Source organism: Zosterops lateralis, assembly GCF_965231275.1.
Source record: "Zosterops lateralis genome assembly, chromosome: 16".
In the NCBI taxonomy this organism is placed as follows: domain Eukaryota; kingdom Metazoa; phylum Chordata; class Aves; order Passeriformes; family Zosteropidae; genus Zosterops; species Zosterops lateralis.
The window spans coordinates 12,314,652-12,332,775 of record NC_139776.1 but is presented as its reverse complement, the minus strand read 5'-3'; the positions used below and the strand labels follow the sequence as shown (position 1 = coordinate 12,332,775).

Here is an 18,124-nt window from a genome sequence, read left to right as displayed (position 1 = left end):
TGGGCAGCTCAAGCTGAACAGGAAGAGTTTTGGGAGGTGTTTCCTGCTGTGCCTCCACTGACCCCCATATTATCTGTGCCCACAGAGCTCCTGTATTAGTTTTACCTACTGGAAAGAGACTGTTTCGATACTGCTCAGTCCGGACCGGACGTCCCCCTGTGCCATAGTCAGCTACATCGACGAGGCGTACATGGACATTGACAGAGACTTCTCCGAGGAGTAATTCCCGCCTCCAGCCTGTGATGGACAGCTGGGAGGGTCCCTGGCAGCCCGGGGATTTTCAGGGATACGCTGTGTAGTGTGTGTGTGCAGCTGGGAGCTGCAGAGCGTCATCCCGCCCCTGCCAGCCCCCAGCTCTGACCTCTGACACTCGGACGGCTCTCTGGGCAACACATTCAGGGATGTATCTTCCAGTTGTTCTGGGATAAAAATAATCACCTGCACAAACCAGCCTGTATTATTTTTTCCCTCTCTCCCAGTCCGGTGGGGCTGGCAGGAGGGGTTTTGCTGACGTGAGGGTTCTCTGTATGTGCCGGTCGAGGTGTGGCTCTCTCAGGCCTGCCAGGACAAGCAAGTTGAAAAGCACAGCAATTGCCCTCCAAGTGTGAGGTCCAAGGAGCCCATCTGAGCAGGACCCCACCAGCAGCCACGTGCAGAGCCACCACGAGGACTCCCTGCAGGTGTAACTTCCGCTGGGCTTTGGAATCAGGGCTTTGGGGTTGGTTAGAGCATGAGTGTGTGTGCGTGTGTGTGCTTTTCCTTCCTGAGAGCCCCAGCTCCAGTCACCTCTTTACCATCGCCTTTTGGATCATTTGGTACTAAATCTATCTGTGCATTAGAACCTCTGCTCCTGCTGTCCTTCCTGCAGCTCCTTCCCACCCGGAGGCGTTTCGCAGCGCTGGAGAACAGAGACATTTCAGCAGTGGCGGAATTGAAACAGGGGTTGGCTTTTTCACGGAGCACTAGCATTAAAATGTACTAATTTTTTAAACTTGCGGCTTGTCCCTTCTTGGGTAACTAATCTGGTTTTAAAATCCTTTTCAGGACCATTGCTCTTGATGTTAACCTGCTATGCCTGGAAGTCTTCTGTCAGTCTCTGCTTTCAGTCCTTAATATCAACACACACATTAATCTTGAAAGTGCAATATTTACTGGAGATGTCCGTTTTTTCCTGGATCTGTTTTAATCAGAATGTGTTAAATGCTGGGAATAAACACTCCTGGTTGACAGTAACTTTGTAGGGTATGTTGGGAAAGGGGGAATGGGATGTTGGCAGTCTTCATTGCCAAGCCTGCACATGCCCTGCCTGCTCACCAACACCATGTTGCTCCAAGATACTCAGATACCCAGGAATGAGATACACTACACTTAAGCCACTACATTTACGTCAAAAACTGTCTTGCAGCTACAGCTAAAAGAAACCAGTTTTGAAACACACAATTGAATTTTTTTAACATTTTCTAATTTATTTGATGAGATGACTTCAGCTCTGTCCAGGCTCCAAAGGGGTGAGGATGTCCCAGAGTTGCAGCCTTTTGTCTCCTCGTTGCCAGAAGCATGAAACTCACCCTGAGGCTCCCTGTGCTGGGGCTGGAGGGGTGAAGGAGGTTCCAGCCCCAGGGCAGCACTTGTCTCTGAACATCTCCCTTCTCCTTGCTCTTCTCCCACACCTCATTGTCCTCCTGTGGGCTCTGACAGGGTGGTCAGAGCTGCTGAGCTTGTGCATAAAGCTGGAGCCTTGCAGGAGCTCCTGGGGATCCTGGTGTCCCTCCCTGGGAGCTGCCTCCTGCTCTGGTGAGGATACCCTGGAGAGCTTCTTGCCATGGCAGCTTCACCTCTGTTCCTCACCAGCTCACTCCCACCCGGCCTCTCCCTCCCTTCAGCTCATTTCTTTCTCATCTGTACTTTTTTTGTTCTTGGGTATTTGTGTTTTTGGTGTATCTTTGCTTCTTCTTAACTGTAATAGATGTACACTTAAATGCTTCAAATTAAAAGGCTTTTAAGTTAAGGGATGCCTTTTCCACAGTGTAGTTAATTAGTTAATTGGTGCAGCCACTGCTTGCTGCTGTAACCCTGCAGTCTCACTCCCCTCTCTGTGTTTTAGAGACAGTTTGGGCCCAGCTGCCTCTGGCCTTGCCCTTGGGCCTGGGGGAAGCTGAGCTGAGCCCACACCATCTGTGGGGGACCTCCCAGGCCTGGGAGCACAGGCTGGGTTTTGCTTTTGGGCTGATTGAGCAGAGAAGGGCACAGAGAAGAAACTCCTGGCAGCTCCTCCAAGGGTGGAGTGTGCTGGGCTCCAGGAAAAAGGCTCTGCCCCAGTACACAGAGGGTGACAGGCAAATCCCAGCTGAGACCACATTCCTTTGGGATGTCTGTCCATGCCAGATGCCTCAAGAATCTCTTGGTGAGAGGGACCAGACCCATGGAGGTGGCAGCAGGCTCTGGCCTGGGATAGGAGGGAGGTGGGACCCCTGGCACTAACAAATACCTCTGGAAGTCTGCACTGTCCCCATGGATTATTGAGGTTCATGCTGCCCTGATTAATGCCGATTTGCTTACTGCAACTAAACATATTAAATGGAAACTATTAAAGAAATCTATTTTAAACAAATGAGTGGAGATGTCTTTCTTTCCAGTGCCTTTGGCAAAGTAATAACCCCCTCCACGGCTGTATTAGGGTGCTTTATGTTCCCAGGAGTAGTGGCTGAGGTCTGTCATGCCTTGTGCCTCAGCCCTGGCCCCCTGCAGTTAGAGATGTGTTTTGGTGGGGAAGTATGAGGAAAGGGCTCTTTTCCCAAAACCTGTCCAAGCTAGGGCCATTGAGCTGGGAGAGGGAGGGGGACTGGGCTTCTCTCCTGTCTGTGCGTCCCAACACCCCAGGGGCAGAGGCCAGGGCCCTGGTTACCCTGTGACACACAACAGAGCCAGTCCTGGCAGATGAACATTTATTCATGCAGTGCAAAGCTGACAGTGACTGTTGCAGCCACTTTCTTCCAACCTACAGCAGCAGCCGTAGGGATAGCAACAGCAGCTGTAGGGATCCCAGCAGCTGGGATAGGGCAGGGCAGGGCAGCCAGGCTCCTAATGCTGGAAAAAAATCCCCAAAGGGCTTTGGTGAGAGGGGGAACCCAGAGGCAGGGAGCACTCTGCCACACCAGCTCCAGCATCATCAGTGGGAGGTGAGGCAGCAGTGCCACAGCAGGATGTGGCTGTGGTCACTCCCCTGGCCCCAGGGCTCCCCGTGCTCCCCGCCAGGAGTGCCCACCTTGGAGATGATGTCCCTGGTGCGGGCGCGCAGTTTGTTGACCTGTGTCTCGGCGATGTCGGCGCGCTCCTCGGCATCGTCCAGCTCGTGCCGCACCTTGCGGAACTTCACCAGGTTGGAGTTGGCCTGCTGTTCCTGGGCAGGGAGAGGGGAAAGGTAGGTGGGTCATGGGGCACGGGGGGCAGCAGGCTCTGAGCTCCCCACAGTGCTCTCGTGGCCCCTGGCAGCCATGGCAGGCAGTCTCAGGGAGGGACAGCCCTGTCCGCTGTCCCAGAGCAGTGATGGGCACTTACTGCCTCCTCAAACTGGCGCTTGTAGCTCTTGACCTTGCTCTGCAGCTTGTCAATCAGGTCCTGCATCCGAGCCAGGTTCTTCCGGTCTTCTTCAGCCTGCAAATGCCCCAGCTCCCTTAGCCAGACCCAGCAGCCCCTCACCTCCACCTTTATCAGAGTCCCAGTGGTGCCAGCTCACAAACACAGCACCAACCTGCCCCACCAACCCGGCCCTGTGTCACAGCACCCATCCCCTGGTCCCCCCTTGTGTCCCATCACCCAGCTCACGAGGTGCTGGGAAATGGACAGGAGGACCCAGAGCAGGGAGAGGATGTTGTGACAGGGATAAGGTTGTGCAGTTGTTGTCATGCCCCATACAGAGCTCAGAAGAAGCCCAGGCTGGGCTGGACTGGGTGGAGATGGATTCTTGGGTAACAATGAGGCCAAAGCAAAGAGAATTGTGCCAGGGGCTGCTGGATCAGGGCTGGAGCTGTGTCCAGAGCTGCTGTACCTGGTAGCTCAGCTCCTTGATCCTGCGCTCATACTTGCGAATGCCCTTCTGGGCCTCTGCCATCTTCTTCTGCTCCACATCCAGCTCTCCCTCCAGCTCCCGCACCTGCAGGGGCACAGACTGGCTCAGCACTTGGCTCTCAAATGAGCCCAGCTAAAGCCAAGCCACTTTCCCAGTTCAGAGAAGCCACAGCAGAGGCTAAAACCATCCTGAGCTGGGCCCAGCCTGGCAGGGCCTTGGGGACTGTCCCCTGGTCCCCCAGAGGCACCACCTGTCCTCAGAGGGATGGGGCAGAGTCTGGTGCTACAAGGACTGGGGCAGACCCCGGAGTCAGCTCCTGAAGAACACAGCCAGGGATCTGCCCCTACTTTCTCACCCTGGCCTCCAGCTTCTGGATCTGCTTCTTGCCCCCCTTGAGAGCAATCTGCTCTGCCTCGTCCAGGCGTGTCTGCAGGTCCCTGATGGTCTGCTCCATGTTCTTCTTCATGCGCTCCAGGTGTGCGCACGTGTCCTGCTCCTTCTTCAGCTCCTCTGCCATCACTGCAGCCTGCAAGGCCAGGAGCAGGGGGACACCAGCTCAAGGCCAGGCGGCCCTACCACATCAGGGGCTCACTGGAGGGCTCAGTGTGAGACCCTCCCCAACCCCACAGCACAGTCCCCACCACTCTCTTACATCTGTGATGGCCTTCTTTGCCTTCTCCTCAGCATTGCGACACTCCTGCACCACATCCTCCACCTCACTGCTCAATTGGGAGATATCTGCCTCCAGCTTCTTCTTCTGGTTGATCAGACCTGAGTTCTGCACACAGAGCAGGTTCAGTATGACTGGGGCTGGTCATTCACTACTGCTGGACAGACTCTGGCCCTCCCACTAGCGCAGACTTGGCCGTGCCTCACCTGGGACTGGAGCAGGGTGACCCTCTCGGTGGTCTCCACCAGCTCCTGCTCTGCCAGCTTCCTGCTCCTCTCTGCCTGCTCCAGCGCCGCCCGCAGCTCCTCCACCTCAGCCACCAGCAGGTTGTTGTGGCGCTCCAGGGCACACGCCTGCTCCTTCAGGTCATCATTGTGGCGCTGGGTGTCATCCAGCTCGATCTGCAGCTCCTGTGGGGCAGCGTGGGGTCGGTGGGGACAGCCAGGAGCCAGGCTGGCAGCGGGGACAGCACCAAGCCTGTCCCAACCTTGATCTGGGCCTGGAGCTGGCGGGTCAGCCTCTGGAACTCGGTGGCCTGGCGGTTGGCGTGGTTCAGCTGGAGCTCCATCTCGTTCAGGTCCCCCTCCATCTTCTTCCTCAGCCGGATGGCCTCGTTCTTGGCCCGGGCCTCTGCGTCGATCGAGGCCTGCATGGAGTCCATGGCACGCTGGTGGTTGCGCCTGCAGGAGAGGGCCCACATCAGCCCCGTCTCCTGGGGACACCAGCCCGGGGCAGCCCTGACAAGGCCATGTCCCCTCAACCCACACACCTCATGTTCTCAAACTCCTCGTCCTTCTCTGCCAGCTTCCTGTCCATGTCAGCCTTGATCTGGTTGAGCTCCAGCTGGATGCGCAGGGTCTTGCTCTCCTCGTGTTCCAAGGCTCCCTAGAGACAGCTCAGCCATGGGAAGGTGTTCCTGGCAACGGGCTCTCCCTGGCCACCCACCCACCCCCTCTGCCCTTGTCCCCCAGCCCATTGCTATGGGGGCAGAGCGGGTGGAGCCACCCCAGGGCCTGCAGGGGTTTCAGGACCCCACGTTATGAATAAGGGGTGGTGACTGGCTAATGCAAATGGGAAAGGGTTGTTAAGTATGGTGGGGAGTTCTGCTGGCGTTTACAGTTCTTTTGTTGTTGTTGTTGTTGTTCTAGTATAGTTTTGAACCCTTTTCCGTTCTCCCTCCAACCCCCCCCCCCCCCCCCCACTCTGTGGTGACCCCTGGCAGTGTCACTCACAGGGCTGTGAAGACAAGGGGGGGATACAGGGTGCACTGCCGGTCCCCTGAGGGAGCCGCACCGAGCGGGGACACTTGTTGCTAGGGGGGGCCGGGCAGGGGAACACGGCACCGCCAATCAGGATATGGGAAGGGCTCCACCAATCAAAAGGCACAGGAGGACTGATTGACAGGCCTTGGGAGGAGCCAGGTATCCACATATGGGCAAAGCTATGGGCTGTGGGCGGGGCCACATTGCTATATAAGGACTGCTCATGAATATTAATGAAGCTGATACACTCAGGGTATAAAAGGCAAAGACGCCATTTTGTGAGCTGAGCTTCTGGTGGACAGGAGTCCCATGAGCCTTTTAGCACTGGTCCCCTCTTTGCTTTGTAATTTTAATGGGTTCAAATTAAATTTTATTAACTCATTCCCACCCGGGTTTTGAGTCGCTTATAGCACCCATCAATGGGATTCCCAGGGGTCACAGCCTGGCTCAGGACTGTCAGCCCCAGCAGCATCTAGCCAGAGCTGCAGGGGGGGGCAGTGGCTCCTGGGGGCAGCAGGAACATACTGGAAACAAGGACTCACCTCAGCCTCCTCCAGAGCTGCCTGAATATCGCTCTTCTCGCTCTCCAACATTTTCTTCACCTTCTCCAGCTCATGGATAGTTTTGCCTCCCAGACTGATCTGGTCAGTCAAGTCAGCAATTTCCTCTGCCAGGGACAGAAGGAGTTTGGTCAGGAAGGAGTTTGTGGGGCCAGCCTTGCACAAGTGACATCCCCACCCCCTGCCCAGGCTCAGCTGATGTCCCCCAGCCCCTTGGAGAGCAGCCAAGGCATTTCTGCAGTCTGGGAAGGAGCATAGAAGGACATTGGTTACCCGGGGAGAGCTGTTTGTCCAACAGCAACACCCCCAAGGCCGTGTCATGCCAAACCATTTGGGAACAGGAGCCATTTGGGGACAGGAGCCAAGTGGCTCTGCCTGTCCTCCCAGAGTGTCCCCAGCATGCAGGCAGGACACACACTGGCATCCCAGCAGGGCTGTGTCATCCCTCCAGTGGGTGGGCTGAGCAGCAAGGTCCTCTCCTGGCCAACATGAGACCCAATCCCACATGTCTGAGGACAGGGCAGGAGCCTGGGCAGAGCCCCAGGGGAGTGCTTGAGCCCAGTCCTACCCTGCAGGTTCTTGTTCTCCCTCTTGAGGGTCTCCAGGTTGTCCAGGGACTCCTCGTAGGCGTTCTTGAGCTTGAAGAGCTCCGTGCTCAGGCTGCGTGACTCCTTCTGCGACGCCTCCAGCTCCACCTGGGTCTCCTCGTACTTCTGCTTGCACTCGGCCAGGATCCTGTCAAAGTTGCGCTGTTTCTTGTCCAGGGCAGCGCAGGCCGAGTTGGCGCGCTCCAGGTCCACCGACAGGTCCTCGATCTCCGTCTGCAGCCGGTGCTTGGTCTTCTCCAGCGAGGAGCACTTGGCGTGGGCGGCCTCCACGGCCTCCTCTGCCTCCTGCAGCCGGGTGGCCAACTTCTTCCTGCCCACAGCACCGGGGTGAGCGCTCCCTGCCCCACTGCCATCCCACCCCACAGCCTCCAATCCAGGCAGGAGCCTGCTGTGTCATCCCATGTCTGGGAGAGCCCCAGTGCTGGACAGAAAGTTGCCACCTACAAGGAACCAACTTGTGCCATGGGACTTACTTGGCTTCCTCCAGCTCCTCAGTCCTCTGGATGGCATCAGTCTCGTACTTGGTTCTCCACTGGGCCACCTCGGCGTTGGCTTTGGACAAGTTCCTCTGGAGCTCGCTCTTGGCCTCCACCTCCTCCTCGTACTGCTCCCGCAGCAGGTCACAGTCGTGCCGGGAGGCTTGCAGGGCATGGGCCAGGGCATTCTTGCTCTGAGGAGGAGAGAGCAGCAGCTGGCTCCAGGACACAGGCCATGGCCCCAGGACTGGGAGCAGCAGCAGGGAACTTTTGTCCTTCCCAGGTGAAGAGCTGCCCTGTGTGCAGGGTATGTCCCACCTCCCCAGTCTGGGCCACTGCCACAATGTCACTCAGAGATCACCCATGGCCTGAAACCTCACCTTGGTCTCTTCCTCCAGCTGCCTCTTGAGCTCCTCAATGCTCTGTGTGAACGAGACCTTGCCACGGCTCAGCTGGTTGATGAAGGACTCCTTCTCCTCCAGCTGCCGAGTAAGCTCCCCTGGGTTCAAACAGAGCCAAAACAGCTGCTTCAGGGCTGTAGGGCTGCAATGTGCACTAGCCCACACTCCTCCAGAGCCTATGGCCTCCAGCTGTCCCAGCTGTCTCCCCACCACAGCAAGCTGGGCCATGGAGAGAGGTGCAACCAGTTAAAGGCAAAAGATGTGAATCCCTCCTGAGGCACATCTAGTTTTTCCCTCCGTGGAAGGAGGAGGACAGACTGCCCAGCTGAACCCCACTCCCCCAGCCAGACAGCCCAGAGTCAGAGCCCTCCTGGGGCAGCAGGGTGTCCCTGGCTTGTGCCCCACACACCGTTCTCGGTCTGCAGCCGGCCCCGCTGGGCGTTCACGTCCGTCAGCTGCCGCTGCAGCTCATCCACCTTGGCCTTGGCCTCATTCAGCTGGTCCTCGTAGGTGCGGCACAGCTTCTCAGCACTGGCCTGCAGACAGCAAGCACAGCCTGGCTGAGCTCAGCTCTGGCCACAGAGCACGGGTCTCCCACCCTGGGACAGCCTGCCCTGCATGGTGGATCCTCTGGGCACACAAGGCAGAGAGCAGGAGCCAGCCAGAGTCGCTGCTAAGCTCACAGTGGCTCTCTGCAGTCAAGCCTCCCAGGAAATGTCTTCCCAGAGCCTCCAGACTTGACTAGGAGAAATAAAACATCCTGTAGTGACATAGGGACAAGCTACGGGTCAAACAGGGACCTGGCCATGACAAAGAGCTATTTCAGACACCACCCCATGGCCATGGCTGTGCTGGTCACGCTGCACCCTGCTGCCTTGATGTCCACAGGAGAGACCAACCAGCCCCGTGGAGAACCAGGACCCACCTTATTCTTGGTGACATACTCGACGCTGGAGGACAAGTCATCAATCTCCATCTTCATCTCGCTCTTCTCCTTCTCCAGCTTCTGTTTGACGCGCTGCAGGCCGTCGATCTGCTCGCCCAGCTCGGCCACGCTGTCCGCGTGCTTCTTGCGCAGGGTGGCCACCGTGGCCTCGTGCTGCAGCCTGGCCTCCTCCAGGTCCCGCCGCAGCTTCAGGAACTCGGCCTCCCTCTTCTTGTTGAGCTCCAGCTGCATGGCCGTGGAGCCGCCCGCCTCCTCCAGCCGCTCACTCAGCTCCTCCAGCTCCCGCGACACCTCCGCCCGCTGCTTCTCTGCCTTGGCCCTGGCCGCGCGCTCGGCCTCCAGCTCCTCCTCCAGCTCCTCCACGCGCGCCTGGACACACAGCAAAGGGCAGACGTGCCAAGCTCTGGGGGAAGCTCCAGCATCTCTGCTCTCCATCAGTGTCTCTGATGATGATGGGAGGCAAAAGAGCCACCAGTCTTGGGCTGTTTTGGAAGACAGGTGCTCCTTGGTAGCATGTTTGGCACTCTGTCCCTGCCATCAGGATCCAGCTGCCATAAGCTTTTTTTCATGGGAACTTTCATGACTGTGGGGACCTGTCTCTGATAGGAAGAAGCCCAGTGTCCTAGATTTGGGTTTTCAGAGTTTTGTTACTGGATTAAAGGTTTTATTTTGGGCAGAGGACTGCCTGCTGTCTCTGATAGTGTTCACCTCAATAACTCATTCTTTAATTTTCAACCCACCATGCTTTGGCAGAGGGTTTTGGCTCCTGCTACCCACACCAGCTTTTTCCAAGGAGATGCCCCTGTTCTCGAAGAGGGACTGGCTCATGTAGATTCCCCAGCACATCACATCTAATGGAAATTTTGGACTCCCAGGATATAAGAACAGTTCTTCCCACCATACCTGGACCTCCTTGATCTTCTTCTGCAGCTGGGCCTCTATCACCTGCCCATCTTCAATCCTTGAGTTCAGCTGACTCATTTCAAAGTCTTTCCTGTACAGACAGAAGACAGAGCCTCTGGTCAGACAAACACTGTTCTGACAGGTCCTTCTGGCTCCTAAATTTCCCTGCACTCTTACACACAGGCCAGAGGATGAACAAATCCACAATGGAAAGGGACTGCAGGGATAAGCAGCAGCTCATGGAAGGCTCACAGGAAGGGCTGAAGCAGCCAAATTGGCAAACAACTGGCTCTGAGGGTTTCTCTCCAAGGTCCCAAGGTGCTCTCCAGTTCCCCAATGAGAATGGGACAGGATTGAAGTCTGTACTTGAAGCTAAGGCCCCAGCAGTGTGTTGGATCCTGCCAGGCAGGTCCCTCCCCTCCAGCCCCATGTACAAAGGAGGGTCTATTGTGCCCTGGTCTATGAGCCTGTCACAAGCTCCTCAGCCCCTCTGCAAAGTGACCAGGAAAACCAAACCTTCATTGTGCCTGCACTGGTCACACAGCAGTGCCCAGAGCCACACCCAGCCACCCCTGCAGAGACCACACATCTGCTGGATTTAGAGGTGCAGGGCAAGCCCAGAGCCCAGGCACGTGTCACATACTCACTTCTTGAGCTTCTCATCCAGCTGCTGTTTGTCATTCTCCAGATCCATTACAGACTCTTGTGACAGCTTCAGGTCTCCCTCAAGCTTCCTCTTTGCTCTCTCCAGGTCCATGCGGACCTTCTTTTCTTGTTCAAGGGAACTTTCCAGCTGGAGAATGAAGAGAGGTGGGGTAGGAAGAGAAGGGACCTTCTGTAGTACCACCCTTACCCATGTCCACTGCTGTGGAAACTTCACCAATCCCCTGGGAACCAGAGGTCTTTCCCAGCTGGTTTCCAGTCCCATTCCCTCAGCCCAGGACTGCTGTCCATGTGGTGCTCTACACCACCTCTTGTTTCAGGGGTAGTTTGTCAATGGGATTATTCATCAACTGGCCATATTAAAGGGGGATCTGGTAATGATCCCACACTCCAGATCCCACTGAGGGACAGCCTTTGGGGTCTCCTGGAGATGTCACTCAAACTTCTCTTGCTTTATTCTCACTGGCCTATCACTCACATCATCCACTTGCTGCTCCAGTTTGGCCTTGGCTTTGGTCAGCGTGTTGACCTTGTCTTCCTCAGCCTGCAGGTCATCCAGGGCCTGCTGATGGGCCTCTTGCAGGGCTTTCTTCTCCTTTGTCAGCTTGGCAATGATCTCATCCAGACCAGCCATCTCCTCAATCAGGTTTTTAACCTGGATGAGTGAGGACAAAAGTAGAAAGCAGCTTCTCAGAGGGAGGGGGTGCAAAGCTACCCCAGCAGCCTGACCCTTGAAAGGCAGGAGTCCATCCATGGGCAACAGGAGCCAGCTCCCCTCCCCTTGGCCAGGCTGGCCCCACCAGGTGGATTTTCCATGCCTCAGATCACTTGCCACAGCACAGAACCATTGTCCCACAGCCCTCTGGGCAATGAGGCAGGACATGGAGGGTCTTTCCTCTCTCACAGTCTTCTTTTCCCTCTGCCCTGCCCCAGTTCCCCCACACCAGCAGCCTTATCCCAGATGTTTCTCTGGTGTCCCCACAAGCACTGAGGCCCCAGGGCAGCAAGGCTGGACCCTGCAGGGGTTACCTTGTTCTCTGTGGCGTGTTTCTCCTTCTCCACCTTGGCCAGTGTGATCTCCAGGTCATCAATGTCCTTCTTCAGCTCTGCACACTCATCCTCCAGCTTGCGTTTCTTGGCAGTGAGCTCTGAGCTCATCTCCTCCTCATCCTCCACACGCTCCATCAGCTCCTTCACCTTGGCCTCCAGCTGGATCTTGGACTTGATGAGCAGGTCACAGCGTTCCTCTGCATCTGCCAGGTTGTCTTGCTCCTGGGAGAGGCACAGGAGAGCCAGTGCTCACCCTCTACCCCAGGACTCTGCTCTCAGCCCTGCTGTCCTGGCCTCCTTGTTGAAGGGGCAGAGCAAGCCAAGGTGCTCAGGTGGAGCTCAAAAATACAGCTGCAGTCACTGCCCATCATCAAGGTTTGCAGGACAGCCACTCACACTAACCAGGGCCAAAGAGCAACTCAATCTTTCCAGAGGAAGGACATGCTGGCATGAAAAACAGCACAAAATTTGGCAAGCAAACATTTGCATCCCCTCCCACTCCCTTGTGAGGAGAACACCCTTCCCAGAGCCAGGGGATCAGAGATCCCTGTGACAGCCCCAGGATGTGATGGCACTTCAGGTCTGCAGTCTTAGGTTGTGCTTCAGACAGATTGTGGCAATGGGGAAGCTTCAGAACTGCAAGAGGCTGAAGGAAGGATCTAGGACATTCTGGTCCTTCCACCCATGGACCCTGCCTGTCTTAACACTCCCAGAGAGAGAGTGAGGCACTCACTGCCTGCAGCTGGAGAGCCAGGTCATTCTTCTCCTGGATCATGGAGACTTGCTTCTCTTCCAGCTCTTTCCTCTTCGCCTCAGACTTTTCCAGAGCCTCCTTCAGCTTCTGGAATTCCTCCTTCAGGTTGGACATTTCCTTCTCAGTCTGAGCAGACTTGAGTAAAGGCTTGATCTTGAAGAACAGCTTCATCCAGGCCCAGTTCTTGACAGCGTTGAAGGCACGGATGTTCCACTGGATGGTATAGAGGGCTTCCCTGGGGGAACACAAGCACAGCATCATCAGGGGAGGACATTCCCCATGTCCCATCCTGGCTTCTTCAGGCCTGGATGTGGCTCCATTCTCCACCAGCTGGACAAATGGCAGAATGGTGAATGAATGGGACATCCTGCACACTCTACTGGCCCTGCTGGGATGGGTGAGGTGGCCTGGATTTCAGCTCTCCTCACTCTGCCTCCCTCTGAACCTTCCAGTGGAAACCAGAGGCTCCTAACACCAAGATCTTCCCTACCAGGGCCATGCCAGACCTCTTGCAGGTTTGCCTCCATCCCTCAGGACCAATCACTGCCAGGCACAGGCAAACCCCACAGGTCAAACCCTTGGACACAAGCAGAAGAGACAAGGAGACACAAAGTTCTGCCTTTTGGCCTCACAGCTCTACCTCCTGCTGATGATCTTCTGATACTCCACACGCATGAGGTACCCACGGATCCTGGCCTGGAGCATTGTCAGGACCTTGGCCAGACGTTCATCTCGCATCTCCTCCAGCATGCCCAGCAAACCAGCCTTGAAAAACACCTGTGGGCAAGAGAGTGGAGTCACCAGCAGAAGGACAGAGGGCTCAGGGGTAACACAGCCTGCCAGGGAAACATGGAGGTGCAGCCACACATGGCACAGGGAACCAGATCTGCCCTGAGCACAGCATGCTCCCCAGCAGGAACAAGATGATGTGGTGGGTGGGATGAGGTCAGGCAGCAGTGACCTGCTCAGAACTGTTCTTTCTTTTCCCAGACTGCATCTTCCTCTGCCCTCCTGTGTCCCTTCAAGGGTCACACACAGCCTGCAGAGTGCAGGGCTGTGGCCAGGCAGAGACAGGCACAGGGAGTAACAGGAGGGTAAATTTCTCCTTCCCAAGGATCAGCTGCCTGCTCTCACCTTGGTGTGACCGAACTTGTACTGTGCACGGTCCAGTTCCAGGGAGCTCAGCAGCTTCTCTGTGGCCTTCCTGCTGTCCACAAACTTGTCCTCTGGAATGGCTGCTGGATTGAGGATACGGTAGCTGCGGGGCAAAGCAGAGGGGGCCATGCAAGAGGACTGCAGCACCACCGTCATCCCAGAGCCCCAGGAATACCAGTTCCCACTGGAGCCATGGGCTGCACTGCAGGCTGTAGCTGCATGTGAACCAGTTGCTCCAGGGCACAGGATTGCAGGCACCAGGGAACCCTGGCAGATTTCAGTCCCTGAACATCAGGGAGACTGTGCAAGGAGGCCACTGGCCTCACTAAGCAGCATGGATGGGCCCCTAAGGATCCATTCCATGTGCAGAGAGAAATCTGAGCCAGGATCAGAGGAGCCTGAGCCCTGCCACCCTCCCCCTGCACCAGCCCTGCATTCAGCACCTCAGACATCCAGATCTCATCCCAAACTCTCTGTGTCTGGCAGCCCAGAGCCAGCAGCAGAGCTGTCCCAAACTAGACTGGCACTGGGGCTATGTGGGGGCTCAGACCAGCCCTGCACAAGCTGGGGAGCAGGTTAGAGCCAGGACAAGCCTGTCTGCCCTTGAAACACGTGCTGGGTGAGGAAGAAGAGGGCGTTACCGCTGCTTGAATTCAGCGTAGAGGATCCTGTTGGGGAATCCCTTGCGGCAGATGCGGATCCCTTCCAGGACCCCGTTACACCGCAGCTGGTGCAGCACCAGGAAGGAATCCATGGCTCCTGGGGGGAGGACACACATGGGGCAGATGCTCAGCTCAAGAAGACAGAGGAAATGGGGCTGCAGCCTGGGTCTGAACCCTGGGAACATCCCGTGGGTTGAACACGGGTGTTAGCCTGTCCTGCAGGTCTGTGCTGAGCACCAGTGCTGCAGCCTGGGCCTTGGGTGGTGGAACTCAGCCTGGAAGACTCATCCATGCCTGCTGTTACACAAGCCAGGCTGCATGGCCGAAATTGGAGCCTGGCAAAGCTCATTCTCCCCAGCAGAGGAGATTGATCTGGGCCACAGGAGTTTAAACACTGAGATGGGGTCAGGGCTCAGTGGCAGCATGGAAAGGGTTGGGGAGAGGGTGGGTGCAAGAATCCAGTTCCCACACGTGGCTGTCCCCGGGGGCACTGCCAGGCTGCTGCCCCAGCTGTCCCATACCTGGGGTCTTTGTCTCGTTGGGGATGATGCAGCGGACGAAGTGGGGCTGGGTGGAGCGCAGGTTGGTCATCAGCTTGTTGAGGTTCTCCTGCAGGGCAGACAAAGGGGCTGAGGGGGCAGCTCTGCTTCCCTGCAATGCTTCTCTTTCTCTCCAGCCCCTTTTCCCGACAGGCAGGGAGAGAGCAGACCCTGAGAGCCCCTTATGGCATGAGGAAGGGGGAATTTCCCCCTGCTACCGTGGCAGTGGACATACCTCCCTGGAGCAGGATCAGTGCCTCCTGCCAGGGTGGCAGAGGGCACTGCGCTGGCAGACAGGCTAAATGGCACTGGCAGGTTTTGCTGTGCTACAGAATTTTGCTGTGCCAGATGCTTCCCAAGTGTTAGTAGGTAAAGTTTTGCTGCAGGACAGAGCCAGGGATAACAGACAGCATATTCCTGGAACAGAGTTCTGTGTTCAGCACCATACAGTTCCAGTGCTGGTCCCCACACAGAGAATGTTAAGATATGCAGGATTTCTCTGCACCTCCACAGTGCTTCACCCCCTTTAGCCATGACAGAGGGCCCTGCTGAGCCAGACTGCACCTCTTTTTCTCTCCAAGGCATCTCTACCTTTGACCTTTCCAGCTGCCTTCCCCTGCCTGTCCAGGACCAGCTCAGGGAAGGGGACACCTTCCCACAGCTCCACATGACCATGGGGCAACTCCACACCCCAGACACCTTTCCCCAGGGCCTATGACTTGTCCAGAGGGGAGGAAGTCACACTTTTCCCTGAACAGGGGCTCTGACACAGAGCTGCCTTCTTCAAGCACCTTGGCAAAGAATCACAGAATGTCATGAAGTCTATTGGAAAGAATCCACAAGGATCATCCAGCCTAGCTCCTGGCCCTGCACAGACACCCCAGCAATACCACCCCATGTCTGGGAGCATTGTCCAAATGCTCCTGGAGTTCTGGCAGTCTCAGGGCTGTGACCTCTGCCCTGTCACCACAGGGCTGCCATGGCAGGACACACACTGTGTGCTGCTTTCCAGTTAGTTGAGCTCTGGGTTGGACAAGTAACTCCTGTGGTGAGCACAGGATGGAGCTGTGTGATATCCTGAGCTGTAAAATGGGACAGGTCACCCCCCCAGAAAGGGACCTGCCTTCTCAGAAACCTGCAAGATCCTCCTCCATTTTCTTCTGCCCAAAGGTGCTTCTTCCCGCTGACAGGAGTGAGGAGAGAAGTAGCACAGACTTAAAGTGATGTTCATGTAATTAATTATCTAAACATCACTACAAGTCTTAACTGCCTCTCTCTCAAAGGCACAGGGGCTGCCGCGAGCGTGGCGAGGGCAGGAGCAGCACCAGCCCAGCTCCAGGGGAGCTCTCCCAGCCTGGAGAGAGTGTCCTGCCCTGGGAGCACAGGGACAAGTCTGGGGATCTGCCAGGCACAAGCCCCTTGCCCAGGGATGGGAGGGAGCTGGGGGCTTTGGCCTAGTGGTGGTCCTTCAGGAGCTCTCCTGGTCTTTCAGGAGCTCTCCTGGTCCTTCAGGCCCCAGGAGGTGCAATGAGCCAAGAGTCTTGGCAGGGAAGTGGGACTGCCAGTGGGATCCTGGGAGCACATTTCCCCCATGGCCCTGGATGAGGGGCTGGCTCTCACCTTGTGCAGCTGCGACACTGTTTGGAAAGAAGCTGCCTTTTTACGTTTCTCCTTGGTCCCTGGCTTGTGAGATTCCTCTGTTGGGTTGAAATATTGATTACTTACATCAGTAAAACATCTGCCTGCCTTGAAGTACTCAGGGGCACCCCCAAACACCCTGAAAATTCCCACAGCCCTTGCAGAGACAGAAAGTGGTTGTGCCCTGCTGCAGGAGAAATGTTTTTGGACCACCAAAAACATCTCCCACAGCACCCAGCTCTGGGTGTTGTTCCTCAGCTCCTGGTAGCAAGACACCCCTTTCACACTCCCAAAGTGTTCACACAACCCTACAGCCCCACACAAGCCCTTAAACCAGCACCCACCTATTGAGGCCAGGGAGGATTTTAGGGATCAATGTGGGTTTTCCCTTTGCCTGGGCTGCCAGGGACAGGGATGCTGCACCAACAGCTGGGCAAGGAGGAGAGGAGGGGAGAGACTGAGGTAAAAAACGGGGTGAGGGTGTTCCTCACCTGAAGCAGAGCCCACGTAGTTCTCATAGAGGGAGGCCAGGAGCTTGTTCTGGGATTTCTGGAAGACGGACACCACTGTCTCGTTCAGGGGGTCCTTGTTCTTGTCCAGCCACCCCACAATGTTGTAGGGCACCTGTCCCCAGAGAAAAAAGGTCAGGACAGCCCTAGGACAGCCCTGTCCCTGTCAGGGGAAGGTGTGAGGGCCAGGAAGAGCAGCAGGACGTACCACGCCAGCGTAGTGCACCACCTCAAAGTGCGCCTCGTACTTCCGCTTCTTGTCCGGCCGCGGCTTCTGGAAGTTGGGAGACTTCCCAATGTGGTTGTCATAGAGCTTGGATTTGAAGGTCATGTCAGAGGCCTTGGGGAACATGCACTCCTCTTCCAGGATGGACAGGATTCCCATGGGCTGCAGGGAGAGGGGGGGATAAAGAGGGCTGAGCTCAGTGCTGCCACATCCCATCCCAAAGCTCAATTCTCTGTGCCCTGAGCACGGGCTTGACCTGGGAGATCCCATCCTAATCCAGGTGAAAAACACTAGCCAGAGGGCCAAGTGTCACAAGCTGGCATATTCCAGCCTGTCTCTGACCTCCCAGCCTCCTATGGGACTGGCCAGGCCTGCAAGACATGGGAGTTTGCCCTGGTCCAACAGATTGTTGAGAAGGAGGAATCCTCTCCAGGATTGCCCCTTTCCAAAAAAAAAAAAAAAAAAAAAAAAATAGTTTCCTTTATGCAAGGGTGGAAATACTTTCTACAAGCTGCTCTGAATCAGTGAATGCTCAAGTAAGAGGCACTGATGGGGCTGCAAGTGGGTAGGAAAAAAGGGAGGGAGATAATTGCTCTCTGGAGGAAGACTGCACCAGGTTTGGTGGCTCCCCAGTGGGTAGAAACAGAATTTCCATGTTTTCATAAATTCAAAATTTGTGTCAAAAAGTCTCAGGGGGCTGGAGGCTCTGAGCTGTAAGTGTGGGGGAAAAAGTTGGGCACTTGCCACTGACAGGGGAGGGAATAATTTGGTTTTGGTAGCAAAGCACCTCTCTGTTGCAGTCTTTGCAAACAAACCACCCCCAGCAGTAGCATTTCCGTGCCCTGCCTCACACTCTACCTTCTCAATCAGGTCAATGCAGGCCTGCAGGTCCAGGCCAAAGTCTATAAAGACCCACTCGATGCCTTCCTTCTTGTATTCCTCCTGCTCCAGGACAAACATGTGGTGGTTGAAGAACTGTTGCAGTTTCTCGTTGGTGAAGTTGATGCACAGCTGCTCGAAGCTGTTGAACTGC

The 18,124-nt window shown here is 56.1% G+C and overlaps 2 protein-coding genes across 2 annotated transcripts in view; one reads left to right on the top strand and one right to left on the bottom strand.

Annotated features, from left to right (window-relative positions):
* Positions 1 to 2,587, top strand: part of TRPC4AP (transient receptor potential cation channel subfamily C member 4 associated protein) — a gene marked incomplete at its 5' end in the record, with an annotated part of 36,387 nt that extends 33,800 nt beyond the window's left edge. Inside the window, one exon of the mRNA XM_083873493.1 lies at positions 86 to 2,587. Within this exon, the coding sequence (XP_083729619.1) occupies positions 86 to 223 (138 nt within the window). The 3' untranslated portion in view covers positions 224 to 2,587. The remainder of the gene's footprint in view (positions 1 to 85) is intronic.
* Positions 2,588 to 2,992: 405 nt separating this feature from the next.
* The window catches only part of MYH7B (myosin heavy chain 7B), a gene marked incomplete at its 5' end in the record, with an annotated part of 29,301 nt that continues 14,169 nt past the window's right edge, over positions 2,993 to 18,124 (bottom strand). Inside the window, 28 exon segments of the mRNA XM_083873341.1 lie at positions 2,993 to 3,087; positions 3,266 to 3,400; positions 3,559 to 3,654; positions 4,049 to 4,153; positions 4,425 to 4,595; positions 4,722 to 4,847; positions 4,946 to 5,149; positions 5,227 to 5,419; positions 5,509 to 5,624; positions 6,544 to 6,668; positions 7,130 to 7,479; positions 7,643 to 7,839; positions 8,026 to 8,144; positions 8,456 to 8,582; positions 8,972 to 9,361; positions 9,896 to 9,986; positions 10,543 to 10,688; positions 11,037 to 11,213; positions 11,588 to 11,830; positions 12,342 to 12,597; positions 13,003 to 13,139; positions 13,497 to 13,620; positions 14,159 to 14,276; positions 14,701 to 14,788; positions 16,339 to 16,415; positions 16,848 to 16,980; positions 17,074 to 17,253; positions 17,950 to 18,120. Coding sequence (XP_083729467.1) covers positions 3,082 to 3,087; positions 3,266 to 3,400; positions 3,559 to 3,654; positions 4,049 to 4,153; positions 4,425 to 4,595; positions 4,722 to 4,847; positions 4,946 to 5,149; positions 5,227 to 5,419; positions 5,509 to 5,624; positions 6,544 to 6,668; positions 7,130 to 7,479; positions 7,643 to 7,839; positions 8,026 to 8,144; positions 8,456 to 8,582; positions 8,972 to 9,361; positions 9,896 to 9,986; positions 10,543 to 10,688; positions 11,037 to 11,213; positions 11,588 to 11,830; positions 12,342 to 12,597; positions 13,003 to 13,139; positions 13,497 to 13,620; positions 14,159 to 14,276; positions 14,701 to 14,788; positions 16,339 to 16,415; positions 16,848 to 16,980; positions 17,074 to 17,253; positions 17,950 to 18,120 — 4,401 coding nt within the window. The 3' untranslated portion in view covers positions 2,993 to 3,081.